At 39.8% G+C, this 16179-nt stretch overlaps 1 protein-coding gene across 7 annotated transcripts in view; it reads right to left on the reverse strand.

The window, feature by feature from the left end:
• Positions 1 to 16179, reverse strand: part of TMEM245 (transmembrane protein 245) — a 144020-nt gene that overhangs the window by 120790 nt on the left and 7051 nt on the right. For all 7 annotated transcript variants that reach the window (XR_009631749.2, XM_060781429.2, XM_060781428.2 and 4 more), the window contains exon 2: positions 1148 to 1265. Coding sequence is in view for 6 of the 7 variants with exons in the window: in XM_060781429.2 (XP_060637412.2) it covers positions 1148 to 1265 (118 nt within the window). In the remaining variant the exon portion in view is untranslated. The remainder of the gene's footprint in view (positions 1 to 1147; positions 1266 to 16179) is intronic.

A 16179-nucleotide genomic window follows, 5' to 3' on the forward strand; every position in this document is an offset into this window, starting at 1 on the left:
GGAAATCATAGGGAGGAGGGAGCAAGCTTGTTTTCTGCTGCCCTGGAGACTAGGACGCAATGGAACAATGGCTTCAAACTACAAGAAAGAAGATTCCATCTGAACATTAGGAACTTCCTGACTGTAAGAGCCGTGCATCAGTGGAACTCTCTGTGGTGTGGTGGAGGCACCTTCTTTGGAAACTTTTAAAGAGAGGCTGATGGCCATCTGTCAGGGGTGCTTTGAATGCAATTTTCCTGCTTTTTGACAGGGGGTTGGACTGGATGGCCCATGAGGTCTCTTCCAACTCTATGATTCTATTATTCTATACCCTATTTCACCATCTTAAATTTCAGCAACACCAAATTATGGTCTATCAACACAGGGCAGAAATCACAACACACAAAGTGTGCTATCTCAAGACTAACTTGAAGTCCGTTGTTGTGTTTTGCTTCATAATGTTATGCCTGAACTAAGCCCAAATTATTATATTTCAGTTATATTATATTATATTATTATATTTAATAATTTTGAAACAATAAAAAGCAGAGCCCAAACTGAAGTTGAGCTCTTGCATACTTGGAAGTGCTGTCTATTTTTTATAACAAATTGTATCTTTAAAACATTATAGGAAAACAGACCTTTAGATTGGCAACTCCACTATATTCATAATCCAGAACAAACAATCAGTACAGATCTATTCAACAATAGCTTGTTTATCTGTTTTGATGTACAAATCACATACTTCATTACAGTCTTCAAACTTAAGATTGTTATCAAATAGGTTATGGTAATATTCTGTCCTGTGCTTCCTTCAGTTATTTTGAGTATTCCCTGCTGAAACAATGTGGATGTTTTATGTTCAACAGTGACAATATGTGGACTGACTGTGACCAAATTCGACATTTACATTCAGGTTTACATCCTAAATTTCCATGAAAGCTTGACACAATTAGTAAAATATGGTTATTTTCCAGTAATCTGCCTCGGTGGAGCACAATTTAAAGTAAACCTCAAGGATTGTAGGTGCTACTAGTCAAACTGTTGTTTCATCCAAATTACAAGTGAAATCAACAATAGCAGGTAAAATCGTGTGCAAGGTTATCACAACATTCATAAATCTATAGAAATGTTTTATATTTGTAGATAACAATATGCACTCACTCACCCAAATGGAAGAGCAGTATAATCCAGACAGGAACAGAAATTATTCTTAAGTAACGTTCAGTGCTTGGATTCCACTTGAATAACACAATCAATAGATAGCCTACTATCAAGGTCCATATCTTAACAGGGAAAAGAAGGAAAACAACTATCAGAGCTAAATCCTAAAAAACTGAGTTTGATATAATTTTACCAGGGAAGGGGAGACTCAACTGATATACCTGTTGCTTTTATCATCAATTTTGATGCTGTTCCCTAAATACGACAAAAGAATAGCAAGAACCAAGTTTTACTCTTACAGAAGTGAAAAAAATGCTGATTTGTTATTAGTAAATGATTTTTCTAGCTATTTTATATACTATAGGGATCAAAATTTTAAAAAATCAGCCAAAAGGTGGAAACATTTAGGAATCCTGATTGTACTCTATACACTACAGTCTCTGTGTGTACTCCCCTAACAAAATACAGCAATGTGAACCAGACAGCACAAAAATGCCAAGAGAGTTCCTAAAGAGTATTTATTTATTTATTTATTTATTATTTGAACTTATATGCCGCCACTCCCCTGGGGCTCGGAGCGGCTTACAAGAACAGGTTAAAATTGAACACAATTTAAAAACAATTTTAAACAATTTTAAAACGGCAATGAAAAATCAAAGGCCCGTCGAAACAGATAGGTCTTACATGCCTGTGGAAAGCTGATAAGTCCTGCAAGGCACGGACTTCAGGTGGCAGAGTATTCCAGAGTGATGGTGCCACTGCTGTAAAGGCTCTGCGTCTGGTTGCTGTTAGATGCAAGCTTTCGACACTGGGAATTTCCAACAAATCTTGGTCTTCAGAACGAAGGGATCTCTGGGGTTGGTAGGGGGTGAGGTGGTCCCTCAGGTACATCGGCCCCAGACCATTCAAGGCCTGAAAGGTGAGTACCATCACTTTGAAAGTGATCCGGTGCTCAGTTGGTAACCAGTGCAGCTGCAGTAAGATTGGTGTTATGTGGCATCTCATCAGAATTCCCGCAAGAAGCCGAGCAGCTGCATTTTGTACCAACTTGAGCTTCTGGATCACCGGCAGAGGAAGGCCAATGTAGAGGGCGTTACAGTAGTCCAGTCTTGAGATGACCGTAGTCTGGATCACCGTAGCTAGGTCATCCCTGGACAGATAGGGGGCCAGCTGTCTAGCCTGCCGCAGATGAAAAAAGGCGGTTCTGCTAACTGCGACCTGTGCCTCCATTGTCAGCAGAGGGTCCAAAAGGACTCCCAGACTTTTTACCATTGATGATGGGCGTAGCGCCTTGCCATCCAGAGTAGGCAGCAGGATATCCCCACTGCCTGGTTGACCCAGCCATAGGATCTCCGTCTTTGCTGGATTCACCCTCAACCTGCTGGCACGCAGCCATCCAGTAACCGTCTCAAGGCACTGATGGAAACAATCGGGTACAGAGTCCGGTCGGCCTTCCATCTTCAGCACAAGTTGAGTGTCATCAGCGTACTGGTAACACTCAAGCCCAAAATCTCAAACCAGCTGAGCAAGTGGTGGCATAGATGTTAAACAACAGAGGGGAGAGAATGGCCTCTCAGAGACCAGTCCTCCCCTCTCCACTTGCTGTCCATGGTTGTGAAGAAAGGAGGACAGCTAATTTAAAGCTGTCACCCTGACTCCAACAGCAGCAAGGCGGTGGGTCAAAAGATTGTGGTCAACTGTGTCAAATGCTGCTGTGAGATCCAATAACACAAGCAGCACCGACTCGCCCTGGTCAAGCTGGTATCGAAGGCAATCCGTGATGGAGACCAGCACAGTCCCTGTCCTGTGCCCCGCACGGAAGCCAGATTGGAAGGGATCTAGTCCGGCTGTGTCGTCTAGGAATTGTTGCAACTGCTCCGCTGCTGCCCTCTCAATCACCTTGCCCAGGAACGAGAGATTCGAAACTGGGCAGTAACTGGAGGAAACTGAGGGATCTAAATCTGGTTTCTTCAGCAGGGGAGAGACCACCGCCTCTTTTAAACCCTCTGGAACAACTCCTTGCTCAAGGGAGCTGTTTATGATCTTCAACAGAAGGTCATGCAATTCCTCCAAGCAGGATTTCACCAACCATGAGGGACACGGATCGAGGGAGCAAGCGGTCGGTCTAGCTGCAGCTATGAGCCTGTTGACAGCCTCTACGTCCAGCAGGATGAACCGGTCGAGGACGGGCCGAGCAAGTGGCCACGGAGTCTCAAGTTCTCTCACTGTATCAATTGTGGCGGGGAGGTCCCGGCGAAGTAGCGAGATCTTGTCTGCAAAATAGCTCTGAAAATCCTCGGCTGAAGGGGCCTGATCACCACTTTTGGGGACAGTAGGAACCGTCGTTAGAGATCGAATTATTTTGAACAATTTTGCCAGGCATGAGCTAGCAGACGCTATCAAAGAAACATAATATACTCGCTTTGCCTCGGTGATAGCAAGCTCATAGGACTCCCTAAATGCCTTATAAGCTGATCTCGATGCTCTGTCACGGAGTTCTCGCCACACGCCCTCTAGCCGTTTTTCCCCCCGCTTCATCAGTCGAAGTTTCTCGTTAAACCAAGGAGACCGATTTCGGCAGGGTCAGAGACGGCGTCTAGGGGCAATCTCGTCGAGTGCATTGGATAGCCTGATGTTCCATGTGTCCACCTGCACATCGATCAAGTCGCTGGCAGGTTCTAGATCCCTCAGAGCATTCCGGAACCTACTGGGTTCCATAAGTCTCCTAGGGCGAGCCCAAATTGGCTCGGCGCCTTTGCAGGGTGGGTAGGCGTGCTCCAACCGGACTCTCAGAGCACAGTGATCCGACCATGGAACCTCTATAGTAGAGGCTTGGGTCAACTGAATTCCTGCGCTGAAAATCAGATCTAGCGTGTGTCCCGCCTGATGTGTGGGCCCAGTAATACAGAGCGAGAGTCCTAGTGTCTCCATGGTAGACACTAGGTCCATAGCTGCTGATGAACAAGAGTCGGCATCAGCGTGGACATTGAAATCCCTCAAGACCATAATTCTGGGGAATCTTAAGGACCATTCTGAGACAGTCTCCAGCAGCTGGGATAGGCTGTCTGCTGGTACGCTAGGCGCACGGTACACCAGCAGTAAGGCCATATTCTCAGAGGAATCCCACACCAGGCCAACACTTTCAATGCCAGAAATGTTCAGCACAGGAACTGCCCTAAGAGAGAAGCGTTCTCAGGAGAGCATAGCCACCCCGCCTCCCAGTCCGCATCTGGTGAGTGATTACATAACCTGGAGATGTTATTTCCTGGAGTAGGATCTCATCCCCCTCTTGGATCCAAGTTTCTGTGATACACAATAGGTCAGCTCCCTGATCATTAAGAAAATCCCTGATAGTAGCAGTTTTGTTCCTTATGGACCTAGCATTCACCAACACCAGAGTAGAAGGGGAGGAAACTGGTCGCCTGTCACAGGTGTGCCTGGGGTTGTTGTTGGTTTATTTATGCAAACCTCACAGTTACCCAAATCTCTTTCAACACTGTTCTATCTAGTCAGAAGTTCTTTTAATAGCATTCCAATATCAGTTTGCAACAGTATAGCTGAAGCAAACAATACAAAAAGGCCAGAGACGGGAAAATATAGGATTCTACTCTAACTCACATTACTTTATCTGCAGCTGTATGTGCCTCCACAATCTCATACTGTTGTAGTAGAGTCTGCTGGCAACGTTACTACTGCTAGTAGGAGTAGTAGAGGAGGGAAACCAGGTGCCAATGGGTGGTAGAAGAACAACAAAGGAAGAGAATTCGGGGATGTCACCTGCAGACGAAGACTCCTTCGAAGGTTTCTCAGAGAGTGAAATGTGTGAGGAGGAGGGAGATGGGAGTAGAGGTGTCAAACGGATTACTCGAGAGCAGGAATCAGACGAAGGATCCAGGACATACTTTGTGCTCCCACTGAAGATGAGGATTTCATGGGCTTTATTGGAAGTAATGGGTTTGGCTGTAATGAGGATGAAGGGGAACCACTGGATTGGACTCAGGTACAAGAAGTCAGGAATGTGTGAATGCAACCCACATCCAGTGATACGTTTGAGGGTTTTTCTGGGGATTGGCAGTCTGGATATACCAAAAGAAACAACCATTTGTATGGACTGAGGAGGTTTAACATGCTTTTGAACAATTAAAGTCCAGTTTTGTCAATGGAAAGATCTTAGTACATCCTGATATTAACAAGCCATTCGTAGTTGAAGCAGATGCTTCAAACACTGCTTTAGGAGCTGTGTTGTCACAAGCAGATTGTTTTGGGAGGTTAAGACCTTGTGGTTTCTCCTCAAGGCAACTTTCATCTTTTGGACAAAACTATACTATATGGGAGAAAGAGTTACTGGCAATTAAGCTCGTCTTTTAGGTTTGGAGACATTGGTTAAAGGGAGCTAAACATCAAATTATTGTGCATACGGATCATAGGAACTTTGAACGTTTACAGACAATGCGTAAACGTAATCAACGACAGATTTGCGGGGCTTTATTCTTTTCCAAATTCAATTTTAAGGTGGAATTCGTTAAAGGAAAACAGAATGTTAGAGCAGATGCTCTGTCTAGAAAACCGGAATATAAGTCTGCAGCTGATCTGTGTCTGTACAGACACAGACACAGCTGAGAAGAGGATCTTTAGATAGAGGGGTGAATATGGAGAATATTCTAAAGGAGATTAAGAAGCTTTCTGAAAAACAAGATGCCATGAAGAAGGATATGACAGACAAACAAGAAGAATACTACAAAAAACAAGAAGAACATTACAAGAAATTAGATAAGGATCTTAAAGATATGAAAAAAGAAATGAAGGAAGAGTTTGGAGGGTTGAAGAAAGAACTAAACAATCTGGCAGGTGAGGTGGAAGTTTTAAAAGCGGGAAAAATTGAAACAGATGAGACACAGGCAAAAATTATGAAGAAAATTAAGTCACTGGAGAAACAAAAAGAAAGAATGGAATTAGAACATGAAAAATTACTACAAAAACAAATGGATTATCAATTAAGGCTAAGAAATATGCAAGAAGATTCAAAGGAAGACATAAGGTTAACAGTGTTAAATCTCCTGGCCAGGGTCTTGGAGGTGGAGGAGGATGAGCTTGAGCAAGAGGTGGATCAACTATATCGAGTCTCCTCATTCTACTCTAGGAAACACAAAACACCAAGAGACGTGATAGTCCAATTCACAAAGAAGAAATTACGGGATGAGATATTGTGGAAGACAAATAAAGATCCATTACAATACAAAGGAGTGAAAATTCCAGTTCTTAAAGAATATCCACAAATGACACTTAATAGAAGGAAGAAATACTACTTTCTAACAGACGAATTGAAGAAGAGAGGAATTAGATATAGATGGGAGAGACACGAGGGTATAATGGTGACATATAAGGAGGAGTGTTACTGGTTAACAACGGAAGAGAAAGCAAAAGTCTTCTACGATAAATTGATGAGAGAAGAGGAGGAAGGAGGCAATGGAGAAAAAAGTGAGAAGGGGGAGAAAGGAGAGAAGAAACAATCGTCACCGAGAAATGGAAATGGAAATAGAAGTAAGAAGGCAAGATATGTTTCACCAGAAGAATATAAATTACTGTCGTCTAGAGAAAGAAAATTTGCGGCAATTAGTGCATCGGAAAGAGATTTAGCTGGAATTGAGGCAACGGCAACAGCGATTTCGGAAATGGATCTTGGCATAGGCGGTTTGGATTTAGATAATAATGAGTAGCATGATGGAGCGGCAAATAAAATGTTTTTCGAACAACATTAATGGTTTGAACTCACCCCAGAAAAGGAAGAAAATCTTTAACAAGTTGAAAAGGCAGAAATATGACATAATAGCTCTCCAGGAAACACATATATGTCATAAGCATATATCCCATCTCGCTGAGAAAAAATTAGGGAAAATGTATCACTCTTCATTTGAAAAGAAAAAACGAGGAGTAGTATTATATATAAAAGATAATTTGGTATCGGAATTACTATTCAAGGATCAAGAAGGTAGATGCCTCGCAGTTAAAATTCTTATTGGAAACACAAAATTATTGATATGTAATATATATGCACCAAATGGACCTAAGTCATCCTTTGTTGAATTTTTGAAAAACAACCTGGAACAGGCTGAGTATGATGAACTTTTATTGCTTGGAGACTTTAATGGAGTGTTGCAACCTCAATTGGATAAGACGAAAGTAAAGAAAAAGGGGGGAGTAGAAACAAGCACTCTACCCCAAAAAATTTTGGACTTAAAAAAAGAGCTGGACTTGGAAGATATTTGGAGGATAAGAAATGAGGTAAAGAAGGATTATACATTTTACTCTCACAGGCATCAGTCTTGGTCGAGAATTGACATGATATGGATTACAAAAAAATTAATGACAAAAGTGCAGGATGCTCTCATCCTCCCTAGAGATCTATCGGACCATTGCCCAATGGAGTTAATTATATTTCAAAGAGAGGGAGTTAGAAGATGGAGACTGAATGAAAACTTGATAAAAACAGAAGTGGATAGATCCAATTACAGAAGAATAATTCAAAATTACTTGGAAATTAATGATACGAAGCTGACAAATGCACAAATAACATGGGATGCAATGAAAGCAGTCCTGAGAGGACATTTTATTCAACATAACTCCAAAAAGAATAGATAAAAGAATAAAGAAATTAAAGACTTAACAAATGATATAATGAATATGGAGAAGGAATTAAAAAAGAAACCTGAGAAGGCACAACTGGAAAAGAAACTGAAGATATTAAAACAAAAGAAGAATCATTTGGAATTGGAATCTCAAGCTAATCAAATTAAAATTTTGAAACAACAAACGTTTGAAAATGCGAATAAACCTGGAAAATGGCTAGCCAGACAAGTGTGAAAAAAACAACAATCTAGACAAATCATGAAGATTAAAGTGGAAAATAAAATCATCTCAACAGATAAAGAAATAATGGAGGAGTTCAGGAAATATTACAAACAATTATACTCAAAAGATTGTATAGATAAAGAAGAAATAATGGCTTATATAAATAAATTTAAGTTTCAGAAAGTGGATGAGGAAACAAGGGATCAATTGAATAAAGAGATATCAGAGGAGGAAATTGAGAAGGCAATTCAAAAGATGGACCCAGACAAAGCTCCGGGTCCAGATGGATATACAGCTGGATTTTATAGAACATTTAAACAAGAATTGATACCTTTATTTAAAAAGGTACTAAATGAAGTGATGACTGAACAGAAAATTCCAGAAACTTGGACGAAGGCAGAAATAGTACTGATTCATAAAGAAGGAACCTGTGAGACGGAGATTAAAAATTACAGACCAATTTCTTTATTAAATACGGATTATAAGATTTTGGCGAACATATTGGCAGAGAGAGTAAAAGATTTCTTAAGAAACTGGATTGAAGAAGACCAAACAGGATTTCTACCAAATAGATTTATGAAGGATAACATAAGGCTAGTATTGGATCTAATAGAATATTATGAACAGAATCATCAAAAAGAATTTGCCATACTAGCCTTGGACGCAGAGAAGGCTTTTGATAACCTAAATTGGGATTTCTTTAAGATATTAATACAAGAACTGGACATGGGAGATAAATTTACTAATGCAATAAAAGCGATATATTATTTACAAAAGGCTAAACTAAGAATAAATGGTCAAACGACAGAAGAGTTTGATATTCTGAAGGGAACTAGACAGGGATGTCCCCTGTCCCCACTTATATTTATAATGGCATTAGAACCATTAATGAATGCAATAAGAGAAGACCAAATGATACAGGGATCCAAAGTTGGTAAATATGAATACAAAATAAGAGCCTTTGCGGACGATGTACTTGGGATAATGGAAGAACCAAGTAAAAATATATTAAGATGGATGCAGAAGATAAAAGAGTTTGGGTCAGTTGCAGGATTTAAAATCAATATGTCAAAAACAAAGTTATTAACGAAAAATGTAGAAAAGAGAAAACAAGATATGATTAAAGAGCAAACAGGTCTGGAAATAGTCAAGAAATTTAAATATTTAGGAGTATGGATCACGACAAAAAATGAACAATTACTAAAGAATAACTATGAAGAAGTCTGGAAAAAAATACAAAAGGACTTACAAAAGTGGATACATCTGAAGTTGTCACTTTTAGGCCGTATATCTTTGATTAAGATGAATGTATTACCGAAATTGATGTTCCTTTTTCAAAACCTCCCGATAATTAGAAGCCAAACACTTTTTATAAAATGGAAAAAATATTGAAATTTATATGGGCCGGAGGAAGACCAAGAATAAAGTATGATAATTTGATTGATAAGAAGAATAGAGGGGGTCTGGGCCTCCCAGATTTTAAAGCATACCATGACGCATGTGTGTTGATATGGATAAAGGATTGGATATTGTTGAACAAAGAAGACTTCTTAAATATAGAAGGAAATGCTTATTTATGGTATGAAAAGGAAAAGAAAGAAAAGAGTTTTGGTAACCACTTTGTGAGAGCATCCCTATTAAGAGTATGGCAAAAATATAAAAGACATCTTTATTCTAAAACACCTTTATGGGTCTCTCCTATGGAGGCAAATCAGCAAAGACTTTTAGGATGGAGAAAATGGCCAACCTACAAAGATTTGTTAAATAAAGATACAAACAATGTTAAGACTTATGAGGAATTAAAACAAAAATTTTCTAATATTACTTGGTTACATTATATGCAAATTAAAGAATATTACAATCAAGATAAAAAAATTGGCTTCTCTTGGGAGGAAACAGCATGGGATAAAATTTTAAAATTAGAAAAGAAAGTGATATCGAATATTTATAACATTTTACTTACCTGGCTGACTGAAAAAGAACAGGTTAAAAACTGTATGATAAAGCGGGCTCAAAATTTAAGAAGACCAATTCAAATGAGGGAGTGGGAACAGATGTGGAACAAAAAATTAAAATATACATACGCAATGGATTTAAAAGAAAACTGGATAAAAATGTTCCACAGATGGTACACCACACCGAAACAATTGGCTAAAATGTATAAAACAGTTTCTGATAAGTGTTGGAAATGCCTGGAACAGGTTGGCTCCTTCTACCATATGTGGTGGACTTGCAAAGAAGCAGTAAAGTTTTGGAGGGTAATTCATGAAGAGACACAAAAGATTTTAAAAAGAACATTTATAAGAAAACCGGAGTATTGTTTGTTAGGTTTTACAGATTTAGATCTACAACTGACGGAACAAGAGGATAAACTTTTTACATATATGATGACTGCTGCTAGAATTGTTTTTGCTAGAGAATGGAAGAAAGACTCAGTACCACCCGTACAGGAATGGGTGGAAAAAATCAGAGAAATAAAGGACATGGATGAATTGACTTTTTTGTTGAAGAAAAATACAGGTATGATACTAAGAAGAACGAATTGGGATAATCTCCATGAATATCTGGACAATTTGGGAAAATAAGAAACAAGAGAGACAATTTCTTTTTGAACTTATTTTATATTTTTGAATAATAAGAAGATATGATCCAAGAAGATGGAATGGAAGTCAGTTTTTTTTCTCTTTTTTTGTGTGTTTCTTGTGTATTTTTGTAGAATTTTTTTTATTTTTTTCCCTTTTTTATTTTTTTTAGGGGTTGTTTGGGATTTTAGTATATTTTTTTTGTTTCTTCTTTTTTTTCCTTTTTTTCTTTATTTCCTCACTTTCCTATATTTTATTGTTCTCACTCTTTCGTTGTAATCTATATAAAAATTAAGAAAATTCTGAAAGTAGGGGAAAAAAAAGAAAAAAAACCCAAGTCTGCAGTGATCCTATTGTTAAGACTATGTTACCACTTGAATCCTTGAATGTCATGGATGATTCAAATGACTTGTTCGAACAAGTCACCAACAGCCGAAAGGGTGATACTTGGTCACAGGAGCAACTAACTCTGCTTTCTAGTGGTAATAAAACTGTGTTGCCTAATTTACAGGAGCATAATGGAACCTTAGTACGCAATGGTCAATTTTATGTGCCAATGGGAAAACTACGGCTGGAAGTCATTCATGCTCATCATGATGAGCCAGCAGCAGGTCATTTTGGGAGATTCAAAACTGTGCAGTTGATCACACGGAATTATTGGTGGCCTAAGATGCGTCAAGACATACTAAAATACTGTGATAGCTGTGCTGTATGTCAACAGTGTAAGACTCCTACTGGGCGACCAAGAGGTTTATTATCACCATTACCCGTACCAGATAGGCCATGGCAAATAATCTCTATGGACTTTATTTCCGACCTTCCTAGAGAAAGAGGATTCACTTGTATCTGGGTTGTGGTAGATTTATTTACCAAAATGGCACATTTTATACCGTGTTCAAGGGTTCCTTTAGCTTCGGCGTTGGCTAGGCTATACATCCGACACATTTTCCGATTGCATGGAGCTCCTGGGGTTATAATTTCAGATAGAGCCCCACAGTTTGTGTCACGGTTCTGGACACAATTCCAGACACAACTAGGAACAAGATTAAACATATCCTCAGCATTCCATCTGCAAACTGATGGACAGTCTGAGAACAATATTTGCAATGTTTTTGTTTGCAGCAGTATGGGGATTGGGCAGAGTGGTTTCCTGTGGCTGAGTTTGCTTATAACAATGCCACTCATAGTGTAAGTTGACAATTCGCCTTTTGAACTGACTTATGGATTGCACCCTCGTTGGAGTCCGGCACCGTCGCAAAATGTAGTCTCCCCTGATACCGTTTATAGAAGTAATGAATTTTTAGCTCTTCATGACGTGGCTAAGAAGATTTTATAAGAAGCAAAGGCTTCTCAAAAGAAGCAGGCCGATAGGTTGTGCCAGGCTGGGGAGGACTTACAGGAAGGTGATTTAGTATGGCTTTCGTCTAAAAACTTAAAACCATCTGGCGATAAATTTGGGGCTCATTTTCTTGGCCGATATCCAATTGAAAGAAAGATCACTCCTGTGGCTTTCCGTTTGTGTTTGCCAACTTCTTTGAAAGTTCATCCTGTATTCCATCGTTCGCTTCTTAAACTTGCTACTTCTGAGAGACGTCCGACTGTAATCTCTGAACTATCCCATTCTGCAGCTTCGCCGGTGGGGGGGGGGCTTTGCGGGGGGGGATAGCGTTGTAGTAGTCTGCTGGCAACGTTACTACTGCTAGTGGGAGTAGTAGAGGGGGGAAATGAGGTGCCAATGGGTGTTAGAAGAACAACAACAAAGGAAGAGAATTCAGGAGATACTTATGTCACCCACAGACGAAGATTCCTTCAAAGGTTTCTCAGAGAGTGAAATGTGTGAGGAGGAGGAGGGAGATGGGAGTAGAGGTGTCAAACGGATTACTCTAGAGCAGGAGTCAGACGAAGGATCCAGGACATACTTAGTGCTCCCACTGAAGATGAGGATTTCACGGGCTTTATTGGAAGTAATGGGTCTAGGAGTAGTGAGGATGAAGGGGAACCACTGGATTGGACTCAAGTACAAGTCAGGAATGTGTGCATGCAACCCACATCCAGTGATACGTTTGAGGGTTTTTCTGGGGATTGGCAGTCTGGAGATACCAGGGATTCATGGGGAGACCTAAGTCTTGACAAGAGGTGGAAGAGCACTCCGCTGTAAAGGGTAAGACAGCTGACAGTGATGAGGAAAGGGTGGAGGGCAACTCATCAACGGATGATGAGTTGTAGGATAAAGGAAGGCACTGGAAGAGTGGAACTTTGCAGTAAGCAAAATGTTGGTTACGTGCCTTGGGTCTTGTCGCTGCCGCTTCTCATTGGGCTTGGGTCCTGGAACTGCAGGTTGCTGTATTCTTTGTGTGCTGACCGGCTTGGATTCTCGTAAGTGTGGATTTCCCCTCTCCTTGACCACGGACTGTTTTTGTGACGACGCTGCCTTTTGGACTTTGATATCTTCAACGGGGACTTCTTCGACTTTGGACTATTTTTGGACGACGGCTTCTCTTCACAGCTTTTTGTTTTGGCTTTATCTTTGAACTGTGTGATTTTGGTGCATTTTGTTAGAACTCTTGTTTAATCTGGATTTTTTTGCCAGTTTAATCCGGTTTATTTGCTAAGTTCGTTTTTCAAGCTGCAAATTGCTGCAAATTTTGAGTTTTGGCCAGAGACACTGAAGGAAGTGTCTCTGAGTCTTGTTTACTTTGACTTAATAAACTGTTGATTTGATTACATTATTGTGTCTGGCTTTTTAAGGCATCTGAGTTTTGACACATACTATGTGCGAACACCAAATTCATGAGATAAAGGGAAAATAAATAAGCCTTCTTTACCAAGTACCCACAAAATATTTAGAAAGAACAGAATCCAAGTTTGGCCATCAAAATTGAAATCACAGGAAGAATGAAAGATAGTGAAAGAAAACTGATCTTTTTGAATGCATTTTGGAAAATAGCTTCAAACCTTTTAAAAGCTTCAAAAGGGTTTGTATATTTATGCTAGGTTATTTGAGGTTACCTTTTTATTTCACATGCACATGCTATTAGGATTTTGGGGGGTGGGGGTAGAATATGTTGAAACATCCTGAAGTGCCAGTTTTCAGTATATTCTTTCCACGTTATTTCTGCTCCTGGTAGCAATTTTTTCTGGGGAAAACCTAATGGCCATCATGTTAAAAAACCAAGTGCTAAAAGAATTCTTTCTTCACAATCAAAACTTTTATTGTTCATGTCATCCTACTCTCAATGTTGTGTCCTCCCCCAATCCCACAACCCTAATGAAAGGACCCAGACCCATATTACAAAACAAACCTCTGTTGCTGAAAATGCATGTAATAAATGAAACATGGGACAAAACTATGCATTCAAGTTCAGGGCAATGTGGCCTGAGTTACTTCATTGCTATGCTCCAATATATGTCATAAGGTTGGTTACCTATTAAGCTTTATTACTTCAGATTAAAAAGTTAAAGAGATTGTTCCTTTTTACAAAAAAAATCCTGAATAGACCGAACCAGCACATTAGAAAAATGTACAATGAACTCCTATTCTACAAAGGTTACTTTATTTTAAAGCATTTTTAACATGCACACTGAACCTCAAATTTTCCACTCATATTGGATAATATGTGCAATGGCTCTCGCATCTGGAAAAACTCAGGGTCCAGAACAACTCCACAAATCAATTTCAGACACTAACCTTATCTATCTATCTATCTATCTATCTATCTATCTATCTATCTATCCATCCATCCATCCATCCATCTATCTAAAACATTTATATTCCGCCCTTCTCACCCTGAAAGAGACACAGGGCGGAGCACAACATATATATGGCAAATTTTCAATGCTGGAACATAAAACAAACTATAAACATACATACACACTAAAATTAGTTATCTTCGCGTTAAAATCAACTGTTTAAAACCATCTCAAATCATCCCTATTGAATCTGGTCAGTAGGGTAAAGTTCTTATTGTTGCCTTATTGCACTGACCCAAAGGCTTCAGATCAATCTGCTAAAAATTGATCAACAGCTATTTGTTGGTGTAAACCAAAATAACAATAATGTTTGTGTGCTTGTATTATGTTACCAAAGGAGCCCCCGGTGGCGCAGTGGGTTAAAGCCTTGTGCCGGCAGGACTGAAGACTAACAGGTTGCAGGTTCGAATCCGGGGAGAGGCGGATGAGCTCCCTCTGTTAGCTCCAGCTCGTCATGCGGAGACATGAGAGAAGCCTCCCACAAGGATGATAAAAAAAAATCAAATCATCCAGGTGTCCCCTGGGCAATGTCCTTGCAGACGGCCAATTCTCTCATACCAGAAGAGACTTGCAGTTTCTCAAGTCACTCCTGACACGATAAAAAATGTTACCAAAACAGTAATTGTAAGCCATTTAAGTATTGGGAACATGAAGTGCATTTTTCACTTAATAGGTAAGAAGTATCTCTAAGCATCATAGAAATAGCTGCCTTCAGACAATGATTAATGATTTTTCTAAAGGGCTTATATGCAGCTCCATGTGGTCCAACGTGGCAATGATAATATACTATCAATAGTGAGTATGAGGAAAGCTTTGCCAGATGAAAACTTCTTCTGATAAGGATAATCCAAAAAACAGGTAACAAAGAGGACGTAAAAGTAGGCTTAACTGTGAAGAAATGTGTAATGATTTAAGACTCCAATCCTATATACACTTACCAGAGATTAAACTGAAACCGTACTCAGTAGGATTTATCTCTAGGTAGGTGATAAACGGTTCTGGCATCTGTCCAAACGTATCTCCCTCTATGAACCATCGCAGAGTTTAAGATGATCTGGGGAGGCCCTGCTCTCAGTTCCGCCTCCCTTGCAGGCGCAATTGGCAGAGAGACAAGGCCTTCTCAGTGGTGGCCCCTCAGCTGTGGAACTCCCTCTCCAGGGATATTAGATCACCCCCCTCCCTCCTGACCTTCTGCAAGAGAGTGAAAACTTGGCTTTGTGACCAAGCCATTAGAGAACTTGTACAATAGATAGACTTGGATATGCAATATGCAATGACCATTGGAACGGCCTGGATTACACTCGTGGATTACATGTTTAACTCTGAATGTATTGTTTTAATTGCTTTTAATGTGCTTTCAAATTCTATTTTAATATTTATTTAAGTGTACATTGTGTTTTAAGGCATCAAATTGTTGCCTGTATGTAAAGCTGCCTTGAGTCTCATCCGGAGCGAGAAAGGCGGGGTAGAAATGTTGTAAATCTATCTATCTATCTATCTATCTATCTATCTATCTATCTATCTATCTATCAAGCTACTGTACATCGTCAGTAGGCTAAAAACAAACTAAGGGACCAAATATCACCAAATTTGGCCTTCAAATGCCTCATACCCCAAGGTATGATCAACAATTAATAAAAATCCTAAAACAGTGAAAACAGATTTAAAATCCTAAAAAATAAATAAATATACGTTACAATGCATGTGCAAAATCTGGCCCCGACCCCTCCTGTGAGAGAGGGGAAACAAACAGCCATCTGCAGCAAAGCAGCTGGCCAGCCCTGCTTCAGGAGCCAGCAGCCCTGCAAACAGCCAGCCGAGAAGCCAGCCAAGGACAGGAGGAGAAAAGCTCCGC

This window comes from Anolis sagrei, chromosome 6 (assembly GCF_037176765.1).
Source record: "Anolis sagrei isolate rAnoSag1 chromosome 6, rAnoSag1.mat, whole genome shotgun sequence".
Lineage (NCBI taxonomy): Eukaryota > Metazoa > Chordata > Lepidosauria > Squamata > Dactyloidae > Anolis > Anolis sagrei.